Source organism: Rhincodon typus, chromosome 9 (assembly GCF_021869965.1).
Source record: "Rhincodon typus isolate 14 chromosome 9, sRhiTyp1.1, whole genome shotgun sequence".
NCBI lineage: Eukaryota > Metazoa > Chordata > Chondrichthyes > Orectolobiformes > Rhincodontidae > Rhincodon > Rhincodon typus.
In genome coordinates this window covers 7,563,078-7,588,500 of record NC_063340.1, presented here as the reverse complement: position 1 = coordinate 7,588,500, position 25,423 = coordinate 7,563,078, and the positions used below count along the sequence as shown (strand labels likewise).

The following is a 25,423-nucleotide window of genomic DNA, read 5'->3' as shown; positions in this document are numbered from 1 at the left end:
ATTGACTGTAGTGTTCAGGGATGTGCAGGTTAGGTGGATTATAGGGGGATGGGTCTGGATGGGATGCTCTGAGGGTCGGTGTGGACTTGTCGGGCTGAAGGGCCTGTTTCTACACTGTAGGGATTCTATGAAAAATGGTGCTTATTCCAGAAGTAAATCGGACTTTCAGGACAGCATTTAGAGTCAGCCTCATTTTGTAACAATGTCCCTTGCTTCAATAAGAGTGAAAATGTTGAATGTTGACATATTCATTCAGGGGATGTGTCACACTCGAGCCTGCTACTGCTAACAGACTTGTGCACGATACACACAATTGCACACACAAGGCCACCTGATAGTGTCCTGACTGATGTCCCAGGTGAGAGGAGTGACAGGAACACAAAGAAGAGATCAAGTTGAGACCATCTGGTTTGTGTGGTTCAGCATCACATTTTACAGTGACTTTGCTGTCTCTATTGTCAGGGAGATAAATACATATTTTTGAACATCTGTTGGGTACACTTCCTGGAAAAAAACGATGAGATTCTTTTTCCCTATCCTTTGCTGTGATGACAAAGTAACATTAAACAGCAGCTGCAAAGCCAAACAATATCTCAATGTTAAATCGAAAACTATCCCGAGAGAAAAAAAATTAAAACATATTTTAGCTGAGTGTATCATACCCAAAGACGTGCGTGAATTTGATCAGAAAACTCGAATAACAATCTTACATGTAGAAATCTTGGCTTAATTTTATGGTAGGCTCTGACATGCTTGACACAGAAGCTTCACTATTTCAAAAAAAACGCACAAAATCCTTTGGGTCGAATAGCAGTGTTTATCGAGCTTTAGCCTAATTTTAGACAAAGGAATTAACTCAAACAAAAGGAGTTATTTTCCAAAAATAAGTTTTGTGACATTATAGATACTTTTTCTAATCAACCCTGTTCAGGCAGTATTGCATAGTGCTGGAGCAGGCCTCTTGACTCAGAGGTAGGGACACTACCACTGCACCACAAGAGCCCTATATATACTTGATTATTATACACAAGCAGCTAGGGGAGGGATGCAAATATTTTCTCTTCAGTAGTGTCTGCGCGGGTTTCCTCCAGGTGCTCTGGTTTCCTCCCACAGTCCAAACATGTGCAGGCTAGGTGGATTAGGCATGGGAAATGCGGGGTTAAGGGAATAGGGTAAGGAAGTTTGTCTGGGTCGGATGCTGTTTGGAGAATTGGTGTGAATGTGATGGGCCAAATGGCCTGCTTCTGCACTGTAGGGATTCTACAATTCTAGTTTCTTTGCATAATCATTGACACTGTTTTGAGTTGTAAGATGCTAACAGGAAACTCCTTAATTTGGACTTTTCCTCACTGACTGCAGAACCAACGCGATCCTCGGCTGAATGAAATTTTGTTCCCCTTCTACGACCCAAAGAGAGCAATGCAGATACTTGAGACTTATGAACCAGACGAAGAGCTGAGGAAACAAGGTAAGCACCCTCCCATGTCAGCTTTCTACAGTAAAGGGGATTTGCATGACCATGGAATGAATCTTGCACAGTTATTCTTAAACTATTGAATAATTCTACAAACGTTTGAGCTTCTGCTTAAACTTGTTCTTGTTTATGTTCCTTATAAGAGATAAAAGCGTCTGATATATATCATTTATATGATATTGACAGAGGGTCCCAAGAATATGTCAAAAGTTTAAATCTTTCAGGACAATTCCCACATAAAGATGGATGCCAAGACTTCCGAAGTGTCCCAGTGCATATCTCCAGTTTTACGTTAATTTTTAAACAATCCTGGAAACCAGAAGGTCCAGCCCATTTCTTTTAATGAGCAGCACTTTATTTGATTTCATTTTCCCAATGTTTTGGTGATTTTCCATACCTGTGTTGGGAACTGTATCAGATAAGCTACACAAATAATATCATGTTGTAATTAATACAGCCATATGGTGAAAACTTAAGGCTAGCTGCCACCTAGTGGATACCAAATTAAATTGTCTGCATAAACCACAATATTTATGACATTCTCTTCTGCACAATATCAGCACCATTGCCAAAGATGCTTACCACCAACTCTGTAGCATTGCTCATTCATAGTCCCACAACAGCCTATCTCCCTCATCGATGCCATTAACCCTTCCAGACCAACTCTACCACTGCTTTGTTCCAGGCGCCTTAGTTTGTCCAAATTTAATGTTGCTTGCATCCAAGCCCACATCAAAGACCAGTTCACCAAACTCCTCAGTCGTCCACGGTTCCACAAGTTAAAAATTTTTGTCTTTAATTTTAAATTCCTTAACGTTCTAGCTGCCCTGTCTCTGCAAAATTGTTCCAGCCATATAATACTGAACTTGCCAGCTTCTCCTTTCCTGCTCCACCTTGGATAACCTCCAGGTTAGCAGAGCTCAGAGAATCATTCAGAGGGGGTTTGAGAAATGTTTTTTAAGAATGGGGTGAGAGGAAGCACGTCAGAAAAGTTTAAGAATTAAAGATCAGTGAACAAGAACTCAGTCCGCTGAATACTTTACCAGTCGATGGTGGATTGATAGGAGGTGGAGATGATCTTCAGAAAAGCAGAATATAAGGGGAAAAGGGCTTTGGTTAAGGGGGATGAGTCCCAGAGGCTGGGGAGAGGATTGTAGCTGACGTTGTGAATTTTGAGATGAATTTTGTTGAAGGACGGGGAGTGAGCCTACAGTAACGAAAGGTGGAGTGACAGACAAATAGAACTTTTACCAACAGTAAAATGCCAGTTGGGTTTCATAGTTCTAAACATTTCCTTAACTTCTAACAGCAAAGTATTCATGGCTTTTATGATTGAGCGTTTTCACTGATTCAATTCAATGTTTAACATTGATGCAATAACAGAAAGTTGTGGAAATACTCACCAGGGCACTTTCTAGACCTGTGACCTCTAACACTGAGAAGGGCAAGAGATATATGGGAACACCATGATCTTCAAATTTCCCCCTGAGCCACGCACCATCCTGACTTGGGAATATATCGCTGTTCCTTCAGTGTTGCTGGATCAAAATCCTAGATCTCCCTCCATGGCAGCAGCATTGTGAATGGACCTACACCCACGTGGACTGCAGCATTTGTAGGTGTCAGCTCACTTCCACTTTCTTCAGGGCAATTAGAATGAGCAACAAATGCTTGGTGATGCATTGCCTGACTGGGAGCTAGTGTATGTCAGCAAACGCAAGGGATGGTAAGCTGTGAGGAAAGACATAGGCCGCTGAGTTTTGGATGAAGGAGAAATGGGGAATTTTAGGGCCGCAGTTCAAGTGATTAGTTCTGAGGTGGCTGCCAGTAATGTGTGCCAGAATGGACAAAAGGACAGGGTCAGAAGATTCAAATTATTCAGCGAGAAGTGTACGTGTTAGCATTGATGGAACAAAACCAGTCACAGACAGATTTATAAACTAAGGCAAGGATTTTAAATGCAACGCTCTGATGGATCAGGAGACTGACTAGGTCAGCAGGGGATGATGTGTGAACATATAGTGGAGAATATACACACAGACAAATGAGGAGCAGAAGTTGGCCATTCAGTCTTTGAGCTTGCTCTAGTATTCAGTAAGATCATGGCTGATACTCCATATTTCCACCTATCACTGAAACCCTTTCACCTCTCTACTTATCAAGAACCTGCCGTTGCAAGGAGAGAGTTCCAAAGACATACAACCTTCCCTAAGGAAAAGAAAACTCTGCCCATCTCCGTCTAAATGGGTGACCCCTTATTTTTAAACAGGTATCCCCATTTTATATTCCCCCAGAAGAGGAAATACCTTTCACATGCATCCTTTCAGGACTCCTTAGGGTCTTATATCTTCAATCAGGTCATCTCTTACTCGTCTAACCTTATGTGAAGAAAAGCCTGGGTTGACCAACCTTTTCTCATAAGACAATGTGACAATTACTGGTAATAGTTTGGTGTACCTTCTTTGAACTACTTTCAATTATATCTTTCCTTAAATAAGAAGACAAACACTCCACACTGCACCTTAAATGTAGTCTCACGAATTCCCTGTAGAAACTGAGCATAATCTCCCCATTTTGGTATTCAGTTCTCCTCAAGGAGAGGCTGGATAGACTGGAGTATAGGAGGTTGAGGGGTGACCTTATAGAGGTTTGTAAGATCATGAGGGGTACACATAAGGTGAATGGCAGGTGTCTTTTCCCTAGGGTTGGGAATTTCAAGACTGGGGGCATATTTTTAAGGTGAGAGGAGAAAGTTTCTAAAAACACGCGGGGGAAATCTTTTTTACAGAGGGTGGTTCATGTGTGGAATGAACTTTGAGAGCAAGTGGTGGATGCAGGTACAGTTACAATATTTAAAAGATATTTGGATAAGAAATGTTTGGAAGGATATGGGCCAAGTGTAGGCGGGTGGGACTAATTTAGTTTGGGATTATGCTCGGTGTGGGCTGGTTAGACCGTAGGTCATGTTACTGTGCTGTATGATTCGAGGACTGTATACTAGATTGTCCAAGTACTGTAGTTGCATTCTAACCTTTTTTGTGATTCATGCATTAGGACACCTAAAACATTAGGCTATACTCAGAAGTGTTTTGGACAGTTGGGTTCAACCAGCAAGGAAAGTAGGGTCGCGTGAGATTGCATTGCTGGTGGATTTTAACTGAGCTGAGCAGTGATAGTGACACTGGGAAAAGGTCAAAACTACTTATCATTTTCTGCTTGAATACTATAACTGGTCTACTATAACAACCAGGCTTCATTTGTATTGCGATCATCCAGCTGCCTGCTAGAAAGTGGCATGAAGTAGCCTTAGATTGACTGCTGAGACAGATTATAGCTGAATGAATGACATGACAAGATTTCATGGTGTAAAACATTTCCTGTAACAAATGACTACAAGTACTACTGACTAAACATTATCTTCTTTTTGTGGGAGACATACAATTAAAACTAACTGAATCACCCCTTTCGTATTTATACTCAGTGCATGTTCCACAGAATCACAGCCCTTTTATCCCTTAAGATCTGGGCAGTTTGACAAATTGGGTGCAAAATTGGCTTAGTAGCCAGAGGCAGAGGGTGCAGGTTGAAGATTGTTTTTGTGGCTGGATGTCTGTCACCAGTGGTGTAATGCAGGATTTGTTGCTGGATCCCTTGCTGTCTGCAGTGCACATTCATGATTCAGGTGCGAATATTGGAGGTATTATCAGTTAGTTCACAGAAGACACAAAAATTGGTGTGTGGTAAATAGTGAGGATGAAAGCTTTGTATGACAGGAAGATATAGACCTAGCTGGTCGGTTGGCCAGAATGGAAAATAGATTTTAGTCTTGAAAAGTGAGAAGTGATGCACTTTAGGGAAGTAACAAGGCAAGAATTGGTGAATGTTAAGACCCTGAGTAGCATTGAGGGTTAGTGGGATCTTGGTATCCGTTTTCATAGATCCTTGAAGGAAACAGGACAGCTGGTTACGAAGTCATGTAGGATACTAGTCTTTGCAATGAAGACAAGAGCTGGCAGGTTATGATGGAGCTCTATAGGACATTGGTTCGGCCACAGCTGGGGTACAATGTGCAGTTCTGGTCACCACACTGTAGGAAAGTTGGGATTGGATTTGAGAGACTGCACAGGAGATTAGCAGGCAGGTAGGACTAGTTTAGTTTGGGATTATGTTCGGCTTGGACTGAAGGCTCTGTTTCCATGCTGTATGACTCGAGGAAGAAGGGTCACCAGACTCGAAACATTAACTCTGCTTCCCTCTCTACAGACGCTGCCAGACCTGCTGAGTTTCTATAGCCATTTCTGTTTTTGTTTCAGATCTTCAACATCTCCAGTTTTGGGTTTTGTTTTACCACATTGTCACCTGGGCTGGAGCAATTCGACTAGGAAGAGAGACTAGATAGGCTGGGGTTGTTTACCTCAGAACTGAGAAGTCGAGGGGAGGACCTGATTGAGCTTTACAAGACTATGAAGGGCATAGAGGGAAACAGTGTATGGTTCCCCAACTTGGAATTTAAAAGACAGCAGGAAGTGAATAGTCTTGGTATAAATCACTCCAAATTCAATCTTCCCATGCTGGGTAGTGTCAAATTAATGATATTGGTGAAATAGTCAATTACTTCTCAAGGATTGATGAACGGCACATGAAAGTATGACAAGTGGCACTTGTATGACAAAGTTTTAAACCTTATTGCTACAATAAGAATAGAGTGTGTACCTTTTTGAATTGAGGTGCGTGGGACTGCCCTTGTCAATGCAACACCGAATACAGAGGAATAAGCTTCTGCGTAACACGGATATCATTGGTTATTTTTGTTAAGGTGAGGATTAGATTTTCAATAGAGAGTCCAAATGTCGCACTTTAATCAGTTCTGGTTGGTCGCACAGACCTAATTAGAAATGCAGTATTAGCTCATAACATTGCATTGACACAGATTTCTCCATCAACTGCTCTAATTTGAATTAAACTGACCAATTTTGTTTTCCAGCGAGTATGTCATGCGATGGGTTCTGCAGGTACCTGATGTCTGATGAAAATGCACCAGTCTTCCTTGACCGCTTGGACCTGTACCAAGAGATGGATCACCCCCTGTCCCATTACTTTATCAGTTCCTCACACAATACATATCTGACAGGCAGGCAGTTTGGAGGGAAATCCTCTGTCGAGATGTACAGACAAGTCCTATTGTCAGGCTGCAGGTTTGTCTCAAAACACTTAGAAAAGATTATGGTCAGTCTATATCAGTTCTTGAGGTACAGATGAAGAAAGGCGTGATGTGACTTCTGTGTGTAATTTTTCATTCATCACTCTCCCACCTCGTCCCATTGCCCCCTAGGACTCCTGATGAGTTTTGGACACAGATTAGATTTGTTTAATCTGTGCAGGGAAGTGAAGCCAGATACTGAGTTCTGAGGAAGGGTCACTGGATCTGAAACGTTAACTCTGCTTTTTCTCTACAGATGCTGCCAGACCTGCTGAGCTTTTCCAGCAACTTCTGTTTTTCTTTCAGATTTCCACCATGCCGCAGTTCTTTGGGGCTTTTTTTCTGTGCTGGGTTTATGCTTCTGTCTCATGAAAATGGTGTTGTCGAGCTCAGCATCCCCATCAATCCCTCCCACCAAACCCCCTGCAACTTTTCCCCACTGCCACCTCCTCAGCCCCTCTCCCCAGAAAACACTTCATATCTTGGGGGTTGGCGATGTCAAAAAGCAGCTCGCAATGACTTGGAACATCTGCTGCCGTAGGCCTATCTGGTTGATCTTCCCAGAGGGTGACTGCGTTCCTGTTCCAGTTTGAAGAATTCTGCACTTCATCTCCCCTATCCCCTCCCCCATCACCTCTCTTGGCGATCCTCTGGAACAAGGATGGACATTCATCAGAGAGCCCCAGGGTGAGGACAGAAAGGGGAGAAAGAGTAAGAGATAAGGATGAAGTCAGTGAACAATAAAAGAGGTAGAAAAGGGAAAGTGAAAAGCTACAAGAGAATCAGCAGTTTAAACAAACACCCAGAATCAATATTCCATGTCGGCAGTCTGTTGCTTAGGCTGTAGTTCTTCAGTTTTCTTCAGGCTCTTGCATTTTCAACTTTCATTATTCCCCCTGTTTCAAAGCCAACCTGGTAGCTATTTTTCAAACAGTGACCACTCTTTGTAATGTTTGCTATATTTCCCTCCCTCAACTCTGCTTGCACCCGTATTTCTTTTCTGTGGTCTCTCATTATCAACCTGATTTGCTCCGACTGAGCCTTTACATGTTGTATTAACACGAAAGTTTCAATCATATTTCCCCTCAGCCTTCTCATCCCCTACCAGAACAGTCCCAGCGGGTCTGAACCATTTCCCTCACATTTCATTCAAAGTTGCTGAGAAGACAAGAAACTGTTTTAGTTTAGACAAGTAACTGAAAAGTCACTTGCTGCACCTACTCTTGTTTTGTTCTCCATCAACTTAAAATTAAAATTGTTCATAAATACATTGAACATTTAAGACAAATTGCCATTTGCTATGGGAGGTAATACCTGTTTGTCTAATTTAAGGAATGCTGAACTTGCAATAATTTTGCATTTATATTAACCGTGAGCGCAAACTATAATAACCCTTAAAACTACCCTACCACTACTGTAGATCCGGAATTTTCATAACTGATGTGACTAACATCAAGCAGAGAATCAAAGCCATATCCAACTCAAAATCAAGAGAAACTATCAACTTTCTGCAATAAGTTGGATCGACTCCCTTTATTTGCATGGCCTAGTTAGAGAGAGGCCAAACCTTTTCAAAGGTTGTTCATTTGTCAGGATAAATAGAAATATAGTCAGCTGTGCCTGAAGTGTAAGACACTTAAATCTGCTTTTGCTATGTTGATTGGGGTCAGTGAGCTGGACAGTTGGTTTGTGATGCAGCATGATGCCAACAGCATGAGTTCAATTCCTGCTCCAGCTGAGGTTACCATGAAGGACTCTCCTCAACCTCTCCCCTCACCTGAGGTGTGGTGACCCTCAGATTAACCCACCACCAGTCGTCTCTCCCTTTAATAAGAGAGCAGCCCTATAGTAGGCCAAGACTGTGGTAATTTTGCCTTATTCATTTAATACACTACAATATTTAATATATCTGGAAGGTTTGCCGACAATATTTTCAATCTAGTTTTTACATAATTTCTACATCCATGTTCATGTTGCAGTAACCTCCAAATATCCAGGCAATGCAGTTGTACTGTTTTATTCCCTTATTACACTTGATGGGACAGTACCACAAACAATGGTGAAATGAGCTGACCATGTATCACAAGTTTGTATTGTCGGAGTCTGTAACCTCACCGTTTGATCAGCAGCGCAAGCAGCAATGCTGAACTCTAGCTGCTGCACTTTCTGTATGGTACAGCTGTGTTGACCCTCTGAGCATGTTTTTTTTTTCCGAATTCCTCGTGGACTGAACCACAGACTGAAGGCACTGCTGTGAATTGTATTTTAGCAGATGTTCCGAAGCTGCTAAATCACCTTGCCTGTCAGTGCTGATCACTAAATGGATGGCAGCCTGAAAAATATTGCCCTTGAAAGAACTACAGCTGTTGTGCCTTGTAAATTATGCATTCACAAAACACCTAGGGAATAGTAGCATAGCTTAAGGGCAAGGACTTTTGGTTTGCACGGCAAGGTATCTGCAACATGAGAGTTTTGTGGATAAAATCTATAAATTTGAAGGATAAGGATTATGATTAATGGCTATGGCTTTGGTTCTCTGCTTGATGTTAGTCAGATCAATCATGAACATTCAGGCACTATATTGTGGCAGGGTATTTTTAAGAATTATTGCAGTTTGTGTTCGTGGTCAATATAAATGCAAAATTAGTGCAATTTCGGCTTTCCTTAAATCAGACAAACAGGTATTATCTCCCACAGGAAATGGCAATTTGTCTTCAGTTTTCAATGTATTTGTTAATAATTTTACTTAATAAAACCTCTTTTCAATTGCTGTCTTTGGTCACAAATTTTTGTGATTACTCTGTTGGGATAATGCACAGCCGAAATTGCCCTCTGCAATTCGTGAAATTAGCATATTCCTATCAAATTCATTTCTGCTTCATTGCGATGTGTTTGTTAGCCTATTTTAAGCTGAAAAAGTGCAAATTGAAGAATGGGTTAAAACAGATGCCAACACATTGTTGATTGGATAACGATTGCTGTGTCAGGTTTAAGGAAACCAGAAATTTACCTTGACTCATTAATTTTCACTTTTTAGTTTTATTATCAAGACTATTTTGTGCATTCACATGCAAGTTGTACATTAATAATTCGCAGGGTGTTCTTTTAGCCCACATTTAATAAATACTATCAACATGTAATTTTGACCGATTAATATGTTGATGGTGAACTGAGACACAAATTACAGTGTCTGTTCTGCAGTGTTTTGGGTAGCATTTATTCAGAACAGAAGTACATTTATTATGAATGAACATTACATATGTTGTTTCTTAGGAGCTGTTGACTGAACTTCATGTCGTGATAACTTCTTTCCTTTGTTTAACCAGATGTGTAGAGTTAGATTGTTGGGATGGAAAAGGAGAGGACCAGGAACCAATAATAACACACGGAAAGGCCATGTGTACAGATATTCTTTTTAAGGTAAAGTTGCTGCTTGGAATAATCTTGACTGAACAATGTTTTGATTTTCTACAGTGTAAAGGTCTTGTATCATGACTTGGGTTCTGAGTGTTAACTTTCCAACTATGCAGGCTTGCAACAAGCCTGCAACACTGGGATTCCAATGTCAAAAGGTTAACCCTGGCTATTTCAATAAATGTTCACATATTGAAAAGTGTGATGATCGGCTATTTCAGATGCAGGTCAAAATCTTGGTTCCAGTATCTTGAGCATATAAATGAGACTGACACTCCTCAAGTCATACAGCACAGAAACAGACTGTTCGGTTCATCCAACCCACGCCAAACATAATCCCAAACTAAAGCAGTCTCACTTGCCTGCGCTTGGCCCGTGTCCCTCTGATGCAATACTTGGCGATTGCTGCACTGTCTCAGCTGGGATCAGGTCATCCCTCAACCAACATGAGGAGGCCATGGCTTAGTGATCATTGGACTGTTTATCCAGAGACCTGGGTGATGTTCTGGGGACCTGGTTTCAAATGCCACCATGCCAGATGACAAAATTCAACTTCAACAAAAGAAAATCTGGAATGAAAAGTCTAATGAAGACCATGAACCCATCGTCGGTTGTCACGAAAAACCCATCTGGTTCACTAATGTCCTTTAGGGAAGGAATCAGCCATTCTTACCTGGACTGGCCTACATGTGACTCCAGACACACAGCAATGCAGTTAACTTTTAACTGCCCTCTGGGTAATTAGGGATGGGCAACAAATGCAGTCCTAGCTAGTGATGCCCTCATCCTAACAACAAGTTTAAAAAAAACTTTATCATTTATTTTGTCAGTCTTTGAGGAATCATGCTGTGCAAAAATTAGCTGCTGTATGTTTTATGTTCCAACAGTGATCATGCTTCAATGGTACCTCATCGTTGCAATTGAAACATACTGAGATCATGAAATAAAAAATAGAAGTAGGCCATTCAATGTGATCATGGCTGATCATCCAACTCAATAGCCTGATCCTGCTTTCTCCCCATACCCTTTGATCCTTTTGGCCTCAAATGCTATATCCAACTCCTTGAAATCATAGTGTTTGGTCTCAACTGCTTTCTGTGGTAGCGACACCACAGGCTCAGCACTTTTTGGGTGAAGAAATTTCTCCTCATCCCAGTCCCAAATGCACTACCCCATACCCCTAGACCGTAGCCCCTGCCCTGAGGAATATTCTTCCTGCATCTACCCTGTTATGCTAGACACATGGAAGTATTTTTTAAAGTTAGTTCTCCTAAATCAAGAAGAGAACATCAAAATGAAGCATCAAAAATAAATGCCTGTAAGGGAAAAATGCACTTGCTTCAGTGAAGAATAATATAATTCACAATTGGGCATAGCAAATTTATGACTTTACCACGGGAATGTTTTGTTCTGGATTTCCCAATTAATTATGAATCAAATTGTCTCAGTAACTGTTCAAACTTTAGATAAATAGGAAAACCATGCAATGACAGGATCATTTCTTAAATGAATAATGCTTAAATTCAACTGCTTAGATTCGCGTCAACAGAAAACAGCGTGACTTTCTTAATGTTGCATTCCAATTTTGCAAAGTGATTGGTCGCAGAGTCATAGAGTCATACAGCATGGAAACAGTCACTTGGGTCCGACCAGTCCATGCCAAACCTAATCCCAAACTAATGTAGTCCCACCTGCCTGCTCCTGGCCCATATCCCTCCAAACCTTTCCTATTCATGTACTTATCCAAATGTCTTTTAAACATTGTAATTGTACCCACATCCACCACTTCCTCAGGAAGTTCATTCCACAGGCGAACCACCCTCTGTGTAAAAAGTTTTCCTTTCAGCTATTTTTTAAATCTCTCTCCTCTCACTTTAAAAATGTGCCGCTAGCCTTGAAATACCGCATCCTAGGGAAAAGACAGCTATCATTAACTCTACCTATATCCCTCATGATTTTATAAACTTCTGCCAGGTCACCTCTCAACCTCCTATGCTCCAGTGAAAAAAGCCCTTTCTTTATAAGTCAAACCTTCCATGCTCGGCTGGTAAATCTCTTCTGAACGTTCTCCAGCTTAATCTGGACTCCACCACCCTCTCAAGCAGCATGTTCCATATATCTACCACCCTCTGGGAGGAAAAAAAATTCAGATCTCCTCTAAAGCACTCGCTCCTCAATTTAGACTTGTGTGTTCTGGTCTTAACACATGTCTGCCATGAGGAAGTGTCTGGGAATGTTTGCTCGGTGTTAACCTTATGAAGGACAACAGATGATATTGTTAACTGCAACAAAAGAAAAAGCCTTCGTAATTTCAAGCTCAATTTTTATTGTTGGATCGTGCGATGTAGCCATCTGTAATGCCCACATTTATTGTGTTTAGGAGATGATAGTGACCCACCTGCTTAAACCATCTGGTGTTGATATACCCACATACTGTTAGGGAGTTATAGGAACAGGAGGAAGCCAGTTAACTTCTCAAGCCTGTTCCATCATTCACTGAGATCATGGCTGATCTACTACCTCTCAGACCTCTTCTGGACCACTGTGTCCTGTTCTGGTTGCCCCATTATAGGAAGGATATTATTAAGCTGGAGAGGGTTCAGAAGAGATTTACCAGGATGTTGCTGGGTATGGAAGGTTTGAGTTATAAACAAAGGTTGGATAGGCTGGGACTTTTTTCCACTGGAGTATAGGAAGTGATCTTATAGAGGCTTGTAAAATCATGAGGTGTATATATAGGGTAAATGGTAGGTGTCTTTTCTCTCGGATGGGGGATTTCAGGACTAGGGGCACATTTTTAAGGTGAGAAGAGAGAGATTTAAAAAAGACATGTTGGACAAATGTTTTACACAGAGGGTGGTTCGCATGTGGAATGCACTTCCTGAGGGAGTGGTGGATGTGGTTACATGAATAGGAAAGATTTGGAGGGATATGGTCCAGGAGCAGGCAGGTGGGACTAGTTTACTTTGGGATTATGCTCAGCGTGGACTGGTTGGACCGAAGGGTCTGTGTTCACACTGTATAACTCTATGATTCGGGCAGTCCTTGGGTTACACATGGGTTCCATTATGGAGTACATTCATAAGTTAGTTTATATAGAAGTCAGAACACAATACAGTACAATATTAGAATAGTCTTTTGTAAGCATTAGCAAATGTTTGTTGTCAGATTTTTAAAATTATTACAGGATCTTGTTCATAAGTATGAGCATTCAAATGTCAGAGGTTCATAAATTGGGGAGCGCCTGTGTATCCATCTAAGTTTAACAGTTCGTTGATCGCTTTAGTGTTAATCTCAGTTTTATAATTAATAATTGAACTGACCTTTTACTGAAGGGTGTCCAAACTGTTCAATTGCCCCTTCATCCTTTATTGCCAAACTTCCAGATTTTTCTTCTTAATGTCTTGAAAACATCAATGAAGTCACTCCTTGACTTTCTGAATTCCAGGGAATACAATCCTCATTTGGGTAATCTGTGCTTGTAATGTAACTGTTGGATTTCCCGGTTTTTGCCCCAGCGACTCTAAGGGATCGGCAGGGTGCATTTCTGAACAGGGTGGTGTGTGAGCTAGAGGGTGAATTGCAGATGATAGTTTTGCCATGTGTCTGCTCTCCAAGTTCTCTCCTGGGTGGGTTTAGACAATATTGTCAAATGAAGAAGTCATACAGGTTCCAGACTCCTATTTTTATTTTTGATTGTGGCCTCTGAGCCCTATTCCTTAAAGATTTATTGGCTGCAGATATGTTGATCAATTAATTAATCATTTATTCTGAGAGTATCTTCTGGCTTTCACACCAAATTATCGATGATTGCAATGTAATTATTACAGGCCGATTGACAATAATGACAGTGAAATAGTTCAGAGGGACAATACTTATTCTTCTTTCACACCAAAACTCTGGAAGCTTTGGTCATTGTGACTTCTGACAAGTTGGAGATTATATCAGCTTTATTTAAAATGTGTAATGAAGATGTTGTTTTGTTGGTAGGATGTAATTCAAGCCATCAAAGAAACTGCATTTGTGACTTCTGATTATCCTGTTATCCTGTCCTTTGAAAATCACTGCAGGTAAGATCTTATATGAAGCTCAACAAAATAGGTTACTGCTGTTAATGCAGTTGTGTTTTTTGAACTCAGAGCCACAATCATGTGACTGTGATAAATTATTCCTATTTTACAGTAAACCCCAGCAGTACAAGATGGCCAAGTACTGTGAAGAAATCTTTGGAGAGCTTTTACTGAAGCAGCCCCATGAACTCCACGTAGTATGATTACCATTTTTATGCACGTATAATGTTAAAAGCCACTGGAATTTAAACTTATTACACAGCGTCGTGATGGACAGGTAGTGCAGTGAACCCATCCATCATGTCTGCTGTGGTTGTGTGACTGGTAACTCTCGACTCCGAAGTGCGAGCATTGTTGGTTCAGGTCCCCACTCGGGACCTGAGCACATTACAGATCAATAACGCTGACACTGCTGAGTAACACTGAGAGTGGGCCGCACTGTCAGAGGTGCTGGCTTTTGAAAGACGGGTTAAGCACCTTCTTCTCAGAAGTTTTGGATGAAGAGCAGGGAGCCACTCCCCAGTGTCCCGGCAATTGAAAAAGAAAGGATGATTATCACATTACTATTTGTGAGAGCTTGCTAAGCGCAAATTGGCTGTGTTTCCTGCATTACTTTGGGATATCCTGTGGCGAAGAAATGCGCTATATAAACTCAATGCCTTTTTATTGCTTTACAGCTTGAAGCTGGCCGACCTCTGCCATCTCCTAATGATCTGAAAAGAAAAATACTTATCAAAAATAAAAGATTAAAACCTGAAGTAGAGTCAAGTAAGTTTGGTAATGAGTAATATCCGAAAAACTCTTAACTAGATGATTGAACAAGCGGGGCGTGGAACAGGTGTCTGTATTGGTGAATACCAGCAGAATTCAGTTGTCTTGAGTTTACAACTTGTCAGATAAAATGGAACAATAGATGAATAAGTTTGAGATAGTAGATCTCATTGAATTAATTTGTATCTTGTAGGACTACGAACTTTAACTGCAATATTTGTGCAGTGTTGTTAAAATTCCTTTGAAGTATCCACTTGTCTGAAATGATCACTTAGGCCTTGATTTTCATTCCTGGTCATAGAGCCATAGAGCACAGCAACAGACCCTTTGGTCCAACCAGTCCGCGCCAAGCATAATCCCAAATTAAACTAGTCCTGCCTGCTTGCATTTGGCTCATATCCCTCCAAACATTTCCTATTCATGTGCTTATCCAAATGTTTGTAAAATGTTATAACTGTACCCGCATCCACCACTTCCTTTCGAAGTTCATTCCACACATGAACCACGCCATATTTAATAAAAAAAATTGCCCCTTGTGTCTTTTCTTAAATCTTTCTCCTCTCGCCTTAAAAATGTGTCCCCTAGTCTTGAAAAGTCCCATGCTAGGGAAGATACACCTGCCATTCATCTTATCTGTACCCCTAATTATTTTATAAACCTCTATAAGATCACCCCTCAACTTCTTATGTTCCAGCGATATACTGGGGAGGTCAGGACCTAGTAGTATCATTGTTGCACTGTTAATCTAGAGACTTAGGTAATCTTCTGCTGACCCAGGTTCAAGCCCTGCCACAGGCAATAAAAGACAGACCAGCCAACAGCACAAGTGACGTTGGAGGCAAAATGAACCTGTTGTTGTAACAGTGTACTTGGTTATATTTGGGTGATGCTACAAGCAATCACCCTATCATCTTTGGCATGATCTGCCTGTACTGCATGCAAAACAAAACTTTTCACTGTTCTTAGGTACATGTGACAATAATAAATCTAATCAAAAGCAGGAAATTACAGTTCCACTATTCATATATTAGCAATGGAATGAGGAAGTATATGCATCACACACAAAGGCAAATGTATCTTCTGATGTAACACTTAAACTGCCTGCAAGATCAAACTCTAATATTGGGATCCTGTTGAATATATTCTTGGTATTTTGATGTCACCTTATTTTAAGAATGTTAAAAAAGGTTCATTATAGCCTCTTTGGAAAGAGGAGCATTCCAACATTGACAGGAAAGCAATTTTAAGGTTTTTTTTTTAAAAATTGGTATTCAAAAGAAGTCCTAAAAGACATTGATTCTTTCAGTGATATCTGCAGCAGAATAATTAGATTCTGGGAACAAGGGTTCAAATCTCGCCATGGTATGTGTTGCAATTTGAATTCAATTAACAAATCTGGAATTCAAAACTAGTCACAGTTTTGCTTATATAGTTTATGTTCTGCTTTTAATCTGCTTTATCATTTTTTAAAAATAAAACAAAATGACTGTGGGTGCTGGAAATCAGAAACAAAAACAGAAATTGCTGGAAAAGCTCAGCCTGTCTGGCAGCATCTATGGAGAGAAATCAGAGTTCACGTTTCAGTTCAAGTGACCCTTAGAACAGTTCGCAGTTGAATTTCTCTCCACAGGTGCTGCCAGACCTGCTGAGCTTTTCCAGCAATCTCTGTTTTAGTTTTTTGTTTATATTTACTTGTGAAACGTGGGCATCACTGACTCCGTCAACATTTATTGTCCATGCGGGGTTGGCCTTGAGACTGTGGTGGTTAGCTGCCTTCTTGAACCACTGTAGTCCATGTGCTGTAGGTAGACCCACAATGCCGTTAGAGAGGGAGTTCCTGTTTAATATTTAATCCAGTTTAATCTTCACTGTTGTTTTTTTAATTGAGTGATCTGACTGAAACACACAAAAAAATCTCTGAGATTTCAACCAATTTCAAAAAGTTGATTAACACACTTCTTTTAATGTTAGGAAAATTCAAACAGCAGCACAGGAGAGTGGTGTGAATTAAACTCAGCTGCAGCTTGGAACTTAAGCAAAGATATCCCACCTCCAGCATAACCACCACTGTTAGCGTAACATTGCAGGAGGCCTCTGTAATGTAAAAAAAAAGAGTGAAAGGTGAATTCTGTCGGTTAACTACTTGTTTAATATTTTATAAATCAATTTTACTTTTAGAGCAACTTGAAACTTTTAAAAGGTTAATGGAACGAGGGGAAGCAACCAGTCCAGCTAGTATGCTTGAAGATGAAAATGAGGAAGAAACAGAAAATGGTAACTGTGTTTAAAAATGTTGGCATTGATTAATTTTTTTCAAAATTTATTGTCCATGACAGCAATTAGTTTGAATGGTTGTATTTTTTTCTTGTCCTACATTTCTAGCTGACCTATCTCCGAACTCTGGTAAGAAAAGTAGCTGTGGATAAATAATTGGGTTTAGTAAAAACTGATTTATTCCTATCTTCGAATAGTGTTGGAGGTACCGTAGTAATCTTTTGGAAGTGACACATTACGGAGCACTTAAACTCTCTCAGTTTTCTCAAGTCTGAAATTCACGCAAGTCATTTCAGTGACTAATGGAGAAAGCATGTCGCCAGTTCTGTCAGAGGAAAGAAATCTTCCCAAAAGTAATCTCACATAATCAAGTAATGTAAAACAACATCAGTTATATAATAGGTCAGAACAAAAATTGGACCTAATTTTGATCTTTATTTGACATTTTAACATCGGCTTAATTTGTTTAAACCTCTAAACCCTCTCTCTGGCTTGTTTTCTCCATAACACTTTGACTTAATCTAATTTATTCATCTGACTGCACCATTTCACTCTTGAATGAGATGCAGCACTCTTGTGGTGGATCCTATTGAGAATTTAGGCTGACTTTTCTATATATATGTGCACAAAACTCTAATATGTGGATAAGGAACTAAAATTATCCATCCTTTCTGAAATCACTTTTATTTAAAGATGTTGGTGTATCAAACTACAGTATGTGAGCAGAGCTTACGGTCCAATATAATTGGACTGAGCAGCCAAATTGAGAGACCTATTTATTCATAATTTTTCTTCGATACAAATGAAATAGAACGAACTGTTTCATATTGATGTTATCACTGTGATTAACGATGTGTTTAGGTAAGAAAAAAGAATGAATCACCAACTGCTTTAAAAACTCAAGTAACTTGAATAATATGACACTCAATTAACCACAGCCTGTCAGTACTGAACACTTGCAGCAATCCTGGAAAGCTTAATCCTGTGCATGTTAGAAGGTGTTGGAATGAGAAGTAGTCATGCACATGACGTTTTATGAGAACATGTACTTCTTTAAGAACTGCTGGTATCTGAGCCTTTTAACAGGCAAATAAAACTTGCATGCTTGTAGAAGTAGTTTAATTTCACTGATTGGATCACAGACTACTCCAACAATTTTTGCTGGCGTAGCTGCACTTTGCCTTTTTCTTGGGTGCTTTCAATCTCAAAACTCTGTGCTATTCGGTAACTATTTTATAACACACCCTAAAATCAGTTATTCACCGTGTATATTGTAAACCTGTATCAGCAATTGAGGAACAGCTCAAAGAAAGTGTCTTAGTGCTCTTTACTGCCTCAACAACCTTTACAGCTTGCAAATTGCTCAGCATCAACTCCCATCTCCTTACACAGTGAGCTGCAATCTGGCTGATGGTTGCATTCAGTGTGATTTTGTTGACTTTTGTTACTTTACGCAAGTGGTTTCAATGGATAGGCCTATTAAGTTGATCAATGTAAAAGAAGATACATCAGACATGATATATCTGTTTCTTTGACAACTTTTGATAAGAACGTGCAGCACAGTGGCTCAGTGGTTAGCACTGCTGACTCACGGCATTTGGGACCCAAGTTCATTCCACCCTCAGGTGCCAGTCCCTGTGGAGTTTGCACATTCTCCCCGTGTCTGCGTGGATTTCCTCCTGGAGCTCCAGTTTCCTCCCGCAGTCCAAAGATGTGCAGGTTAGGTGGATTGGCCGTGCTAAATTACTTATAGTATCCAGGGATGTGTAAGCTAGGTGGATTAGCCATGGGAAACACAGGGCTACAGGGATGAAGTGGGTCAGGGTGGAATGCTCATTGGAGGGTCGTTGTGGATTCGATGGGCTGAATGGCCTGCTTCCACACTGTAGGGATTCTATGGACATAGCGAGGAAAGAAATGAAAAGATTTAAAGTCACCAGCAACTGTGGGCAGACCTGCTTTGAGGATTTCTGTTGCTGTTATTTTACAGTAATCCTTTATGTGCCTTCCCTTTGTGCTATTTATTTTGGAATTGAGTTGCCTCTTCTAGATCTTCCAGGTGATTGACGCTGCACACCTCTGAGTGGGTGTGCTAGTTGATGGCTGGTTTGTGAGGTAGGGTTCAGTCCCCACACCAGCTGAGTTTACTGTAAAGATTCTGTCTTCTCAACCTCACCTGAGCTGTGGAGACCCTCAGATTAAAAACTCACCACCAGTCTTTTCTCTGTCAAGAGAGAGCGGCCCTCTGGGAGCATGGCAACTTCACATTTATCTGGTAAGTTGCCTGCCTTTTACAACTGGCTACCCTCTACTCACTAAATTTGGCCTTGCAGTTCTCCATCATAGCAATGATTAGTCCCTTTTTGGTCCTGAATGAAGTTTGGACTTCCCTCCAATTCAAATCAGACTGAAGTTTTGATGAGAGATTGGCATTCCACGGAAGAATTAAGCCTTTGTTATCATTGAGATACTGAGCAGCCAGACTTTTGTTTGGCCCCTACGGCAGAATTGTAATATCAGGCATTATGAACTTTGAAAACTGAGTCCCTGGGGAAATGTTACTGGTTGAAAATTCCAAATAGGAAACGGGATTTACATGGAAAATTAGGAGTAGGCCTTGTGGCCCTAAAACTGCTCTGCCATTCAATATGATCACGGCTGTTCCTCCCTCTGTTATTTGATTGGAGGAAAATATATTCCCTACTCTGTCAGTTCTAGTAATCCCTTTACACAGTTCCTGATTTTACTAATACTAAGACATTTGGTCACAAGTAGGCAAAGTGGTCAGCAGTCATTTACTTATGAAGGTGTTGAAGTGGTAAGATTTTCACCAAGACAGTCCAGGCCACTATTTAAAAATGGTTGGGGGAAGGTAACATGCAACCTGATGGATACCACAAACATTCTTGTCATCTGCAGTGTGGCATTATAATCCCTTGAGTTTTCCTATGACTGAGGTGTGTTATAAATTAAAACTACTTTCAACTTTACTAGTCTTACAATACTGTTGCACTTTATTTGAAATGGACAATAATGGTGTTTGTTCCACATGTAGTTGACCAAAACGAGGAAGCTCATCCTGAGCTGAAATTCAATAGCCAACTTTCTGCTGATGACATTAATCAAGAGAAGGAGGCTCATATAAATAGCGTGAAGAAGGTGTGTGTTGTATTTCTGGGTTTGCATGTTTAACATTGAATGTTTTATTGTCTCTTTTGCTGTAACTTCTAATATTTTCATATAATTGAAAGCCTCACAGAGTTAATTTCTACTGGCATATCTTATCTGACATTCCTGTATAAAATGTCCAAATATTATATCTGAGTGCAGTTGTTAACTCTCTGATCAATTATTTTAATACGGCTCTTGAGGTGATTGTATGTAAACTGTTAATCAGTATGTTACGGGAGAAATTGAGATCTTTGCTGTTCTGGCATTTATGTGAACCGGTCAGATTTCAATGCTGCACTTGTCCAAACTGATTGACATAGAGCCAATGAGTCATACAACACGGAAACAGACCCTTCGGTCCAAACAGATCATGCCGAACATAATCCCAAACTAAACTAGTCCCACCTGCCTGTTCCTGACCCGTATCCCTCCAAACCTTTTCCATTCATGTACTTATCCAAATGTCTTTTAAACATTGTAACTGTGCCCACATCAACCACTTCCTCAGAAAGTTCATGCCACGTGCGAACCACCCTCTATATTTAAAAAATTGCCCCTCGTGTCTTTTTTAAACCTGTCTCCTCTCACCTTAAAAGTATGCCCCCAGTCTTCAAATCCCCCATCCTAGCGAAAAGACAACTACCATTAACCCTATCCACACTCCTCATTATTTTATAAACTTCAGTAGGATTGCCTGTCAACCTCCTACGCTCCAGTGAAAACGTTCTAGCCTATCCAGCCATGTACTGTACGAACAAATAATTTATTCCAATCCTTGGGTGAAGTTTAACATCATTGTACAATGGTATTGTGGCCATCAACACCACAATAGTGGACGCTCTTCAGAAATGTACTTTATTGACTGGACGCCACTTTGAAGTCATGAAAGACGTCATATAGATGCCCATCTTTCTTTACTGGTGTGACACCCAGAGTGTTTTACAGTGGCCTTGAGAAGCCTTCAGGTGATCAGAGGTACATCCAGCCCAATCTAGATGCAAGGCAAAATGGAAGGATTTTATAAGATCTTCTCCAACTTCAACTCCTAACCCTTTCACCCATATCAGCTGATCATTGCTGCTGGTGTTGTAAATGCTAGTTTCAATTGAGAAATCAAACGGGCATTGGGTGATTATTCAGATAGAAACAGTGTGCAGGGATATGGGGAAAAGGCAGGAGATTGCCACCAGGGGATAAAATTGGTACAGACACACTGGGCTGAATGGCCTTCCTCTGCCAATTCTGTAAGAATTCTGTGACTCTGCTGTGTCAGTTGATTGTGTATATACGCATGGTCTGATGTGATTAAGGCAACTGATAGCAATTAGGGAAATATTGGGGCTCGTACATAAGTCGTAGTTTCCACCTGGGAGAGGCTGGTCTGCACTTGTGTCATGTAGGGTCTTGTGAACAAATATATGTGGGAGACAGATTACCACCAGATTAACATACATATAAGGTACATCCCATTTATTTCAAGGCAGAGTTGCTTTCGATGAAATTTGAACACCAAGTATGGGATTTGGGAGCTTTCGCTGCCATTACTGTTCATCTTAATACTGCGATCCAAGGATCTTGGGAAGTATTCACTTTGTCTCAGACAGATAGGGCACGGAATTGTTGCAAGAAACAGCTCCAACCCCCAGAAGAGAAATTGGCTTTACACCAGGGCCTTTCAAGCAATGGGGCGTTATGTCACGATAGGGCTCACACAGTTTTGGAGACTCATGAACCAGTTTGCTTAAAATGAAAGTGCACTGATAAATTTTGTCTCTGAAGAGAGTTAACACTGATTTTCATGGATTTTGAGGAGGCAGTATTGCCATAGTGATGTTCTCATGTTCAAAAACCGATGTTCTCCCCTCATCAGAGTAACCAATATTAACAACAGTTACAGGTCAATATAATGAACAAAAAAGCAGATTGTAAGTCAACAAAAAAATCGATCAAAAAGGAAAATAGGAATAATCTTAAAATTAAATGAACATTATATGGAATATTTTGCTCAAGTCAAGATTTTAATTTTAGTCATACAACCAGGAGTCAGTTTTAAAAAACTTATTCCCATTGTAATTATACTTAGAATTAGGGTTGACTGTGGTTTTCTAAATTTCTATTCCTCTCAGAATATTGATTTTTTAAAATTTTATTTGACATTTTTACCCCGTACTCCTTATAACATCCAAACTGCTCTCAGTTGCAATTTCACTGCACTCACCTTTCAGAGCTGAAATCAAGAAATGGTCATGAATTAAGAGCATTCTAAATCAATTATGCATGTGTAACTATTCGTTAGGAGAGAATGAATGAAAAGCAACTACTGTTTTCTTTTGTAGGTAATCGAAGATGCTGAACAGGACAATAGCAAAAAGGTAGGCTCTGCTTAATCATTTGTCTTGAGAAAGTTTAGCACTTTCTTCAACAAATCAGGTTCACTGTCATAATTTGTTTTTCAGAAGTGGAAGGATATGATTGCAGATTAATCATTTACACTCTTCAATTCTGTCTTGTCTGCCTTATCAATACCATCGCACTGCCAACATATCATCTGCTTATCTCCACAAATTAAGCATTTTACAGACAGTCATTTGCAGGAAAAATGAAGTTGTCTATGGACACATCACATCTGCAAAGCTCTGTTAACAAGAAGTGTAATCAATCAACATCAGTTTGCTATCGAAAATGCCAACGAAGTCAAATTGAATTTTCAGTTGTTGAACCCTGAAGGTTGTACCATCTAATTACAGATAGAAGGCCTTTTTTATTCAAGGTGTTGAAAATTTTTGTTTTCAATGCATGCCAAGCGTAAATGAACATTTGTTGAATGTGTTCAGGATTGCCTGTCCAATTTCAAATATATACCTTAGAAAATATCAAGAACTGCAGATGCTGGGAGTCAGAGTCGATACAGTGTGGAGCTGGAGAAGCACAGCAGGCAGCATCCGAGGAGCAGGAGAGTCACTGTTTCGGGTTGGGATCCCTTTATCAGGACTGGGCTAGCGATGTGGTCAGTGGCAGTGATGTTGTTGGCAGCAGTAGCACTTTTGAAGGGAGTGGGAGCAGCCAAGGGGACTGCATGGTTAATGGCGCCGGATGGATTCAGGAGCCGCTTGGGGATGGGGTTGGGGTCGAGGGTAGTGGAGGAGGTCTGTGTTTGGAGGTAAGTACGAGTGAGTTTGGTGTACTTACAATCGTTGATGTCCAATAGGGCGGAGAAAAACCGTTTGTTTAGGGTATGGATCCTGTATAGAATGAAAAACAGTAGAGGTCCTTTGCAGATCCGGGAAAGAGAGGCTCTGAGCTGGGATAGGGCTGACTGTAGTGAGAGAAGATGTCATGGCATGACTGTGATCGTGGAGCTGAGGATCCCTAGGGAAAACCATTTCTGGAGGTACTGTAGATAATGGTTGTCGCGGTTTGGTCCAAATTGGGATGATCTGAATGCTGTTTGGAGTCCATGGGGAAGGGGGGTATGCCAGTTGCGTAGGCAGATACTGAGAGCAGAGATGTGGCTGTAGTTACAGATTTATTTCAGTATGTGGTCGAAGAGCTTCAGGGCGGAGGAGATCACCAGTGGATTGCAGCGGGAGAAAGATTCACTGAGATCTTTTCGGAATGAGGAGGACAACTTCTTCAAGATGGGCATGCTTGGAAAAGGCTTAGCCGTAGGGTTTTCAGTGACTCGAAGATAGCAAGAACTGCAGATGCTGGGAGTCATGGGCAATACAGTGTGGAGCTGGAGGAACACAGCAGGTCAGGCAGCATCACAGGAGCAGGGAAATCGACGTTTTGGGACAGGACCTTTCATCAGGACTCCAGGGTCTCAACCCGAAATGTCGACTTGCTTGCTCCTCTGATGCTGCTTGATCTGCTGTGTCTGGCTTTGCTGCTTCTATGCTGCCTAAACTGTTACAAACCCTTGTAGAGTTGTTGGAACCTAAATTTAAATAAGCTGGAACAGAGCTTCTTAGTACACGTCCTGAGACATGATATCTGAGGTACATATGGTTCTCATTAGTCTAACAAGATGTCATCGCCCATATGCCCTGTGTCCTCAAATTGAACTTTAAGACTTCTGTTTGATGCATGCATCTGTCTAATGTTCCTTCTTGTTGTATATTTTTATTGGTATTTACGTGACAATCTATGCACCATTGCTTGCCAAAAGGATGATGACCCTCTCAAGCCTCGCACCAATATACTTGCGTCACTAACCCTTCAGAGATCACAAGGACCTTCGATGAATATTTTTATCTTTCTTTCACTCACTCTGTCATTTTCACTCTGGCTTTCTCCCTCTGTCTCTTACTCTCTCCTCCTCTCTATAACTCACTGTGTGGGTGAATATCTCTGTCTCAGATCTAGAGAAGTAGAAAGCACTTTCTTCAAAGAAGCATGCCAACAGATTTGCAGGCAATTGATGTACTTCTTTGTCCAAGGCAGTGAATGATAGGATTAAGTGAGCTCGCTCCCACCTGATAACTTGCACGTCATTCTCCAAACTGACATCCACAGTTTCATATGGATACATTGCACAGAGGGTCAAAACACCCAAAACTTGGGCTTCTAAATTATATGGAGAGACACATGGAGCTAAACTTAGTTTATTGGAGAAGGAAAAATTGAGTGGGGACATGAGGCAAATCTTCAAAGGAATAATAAGCATGAATAAAATTGTTATAAATAGTATGTTTAATGTCAGCTGTTATTTTTGTGTGTTCATTCATGGGATGTGGACATCGCTGGATCCACTGCCTAATTGAAAAAAAAACCTGAAAGAACTGTGGATGCTGTAAATCAGGAACAAAAACAAAGTTGCTGGAAAAGCCCAGCAAGTCTGACAGCATGTGTGAAGAAAGAGTCAGAATTAATGTTTCGGATCCGGTGACCCTTGCTCAGAATTGCCCGTGAGAAACTGTGATTGTCTGTCTGGAGGTTACACATACAAAGGGAGCAATCCTCAGGAAGTGAAAAAGAACAAAGATCTGCAGGTGCTGGGAATCTGAAACGAAAACAGAAATTGCTGGGGAAATCCAGCAGGTCTAGCAG

General features: G+C 40.7%; 1 protein-coding gene across 8 annotated transcripts in view; it reads left to right on the top strand.

Moving 5' to 3' along the window:
• Nucleotides 1-25,423, top strand: part of LOC109936216 (1-phosphatidylinositol 4,5-bisphosphate phosphodiesterase beta-4-like) — a 537,830-nt gene that overhangs the window by 370,742 nt on the left and 141,665 nt on the right. For 6 of the 8 annotated variants that reach the window (XM_048601091.1, XM_048601092.1, XM_048601094.1 and 3 more), the window contains 10 exons: nt 1,360-1,468; nt 6,459-6,669; nt 10,001-10,094; nt 14,079-14,158; nt 14,271-14,355; nt 14,836-14,926; nt 17,108-17,203; nt 17,312-17,332; nt 20,259-20,362; nt 22,711-22,746. In XM_048601091.1, the coding sequence (XP_048457048.1) occupies nt 1,360-1,468; nt 6,459-6,669; nt 10,001-10,094; nt 14,079-14,158; nt 14,271-14,355; nt 14,836-14,926; nt 17,108-17,203; nt 17,312-17,332; nt 20,259-20,362; nt 22,711-22,746 (927 nt within the window). The remainder of the gene's footprint in view (nt 1-1,359; nt 1,469-6,458; nt 6,670-10,000; nt 10,095-14,078; nt 14,159-14,270; nt 14,356-14,835; nt 14,927-17,107; nt 17,204-17,311; nt 17,333-20,258; nt 20,363-22,710; nt 22,747-25,423) is intronic. The other 2 variants (XM_048601098.1, XM_048601099.1) reach the window with 1 other exon arrangement.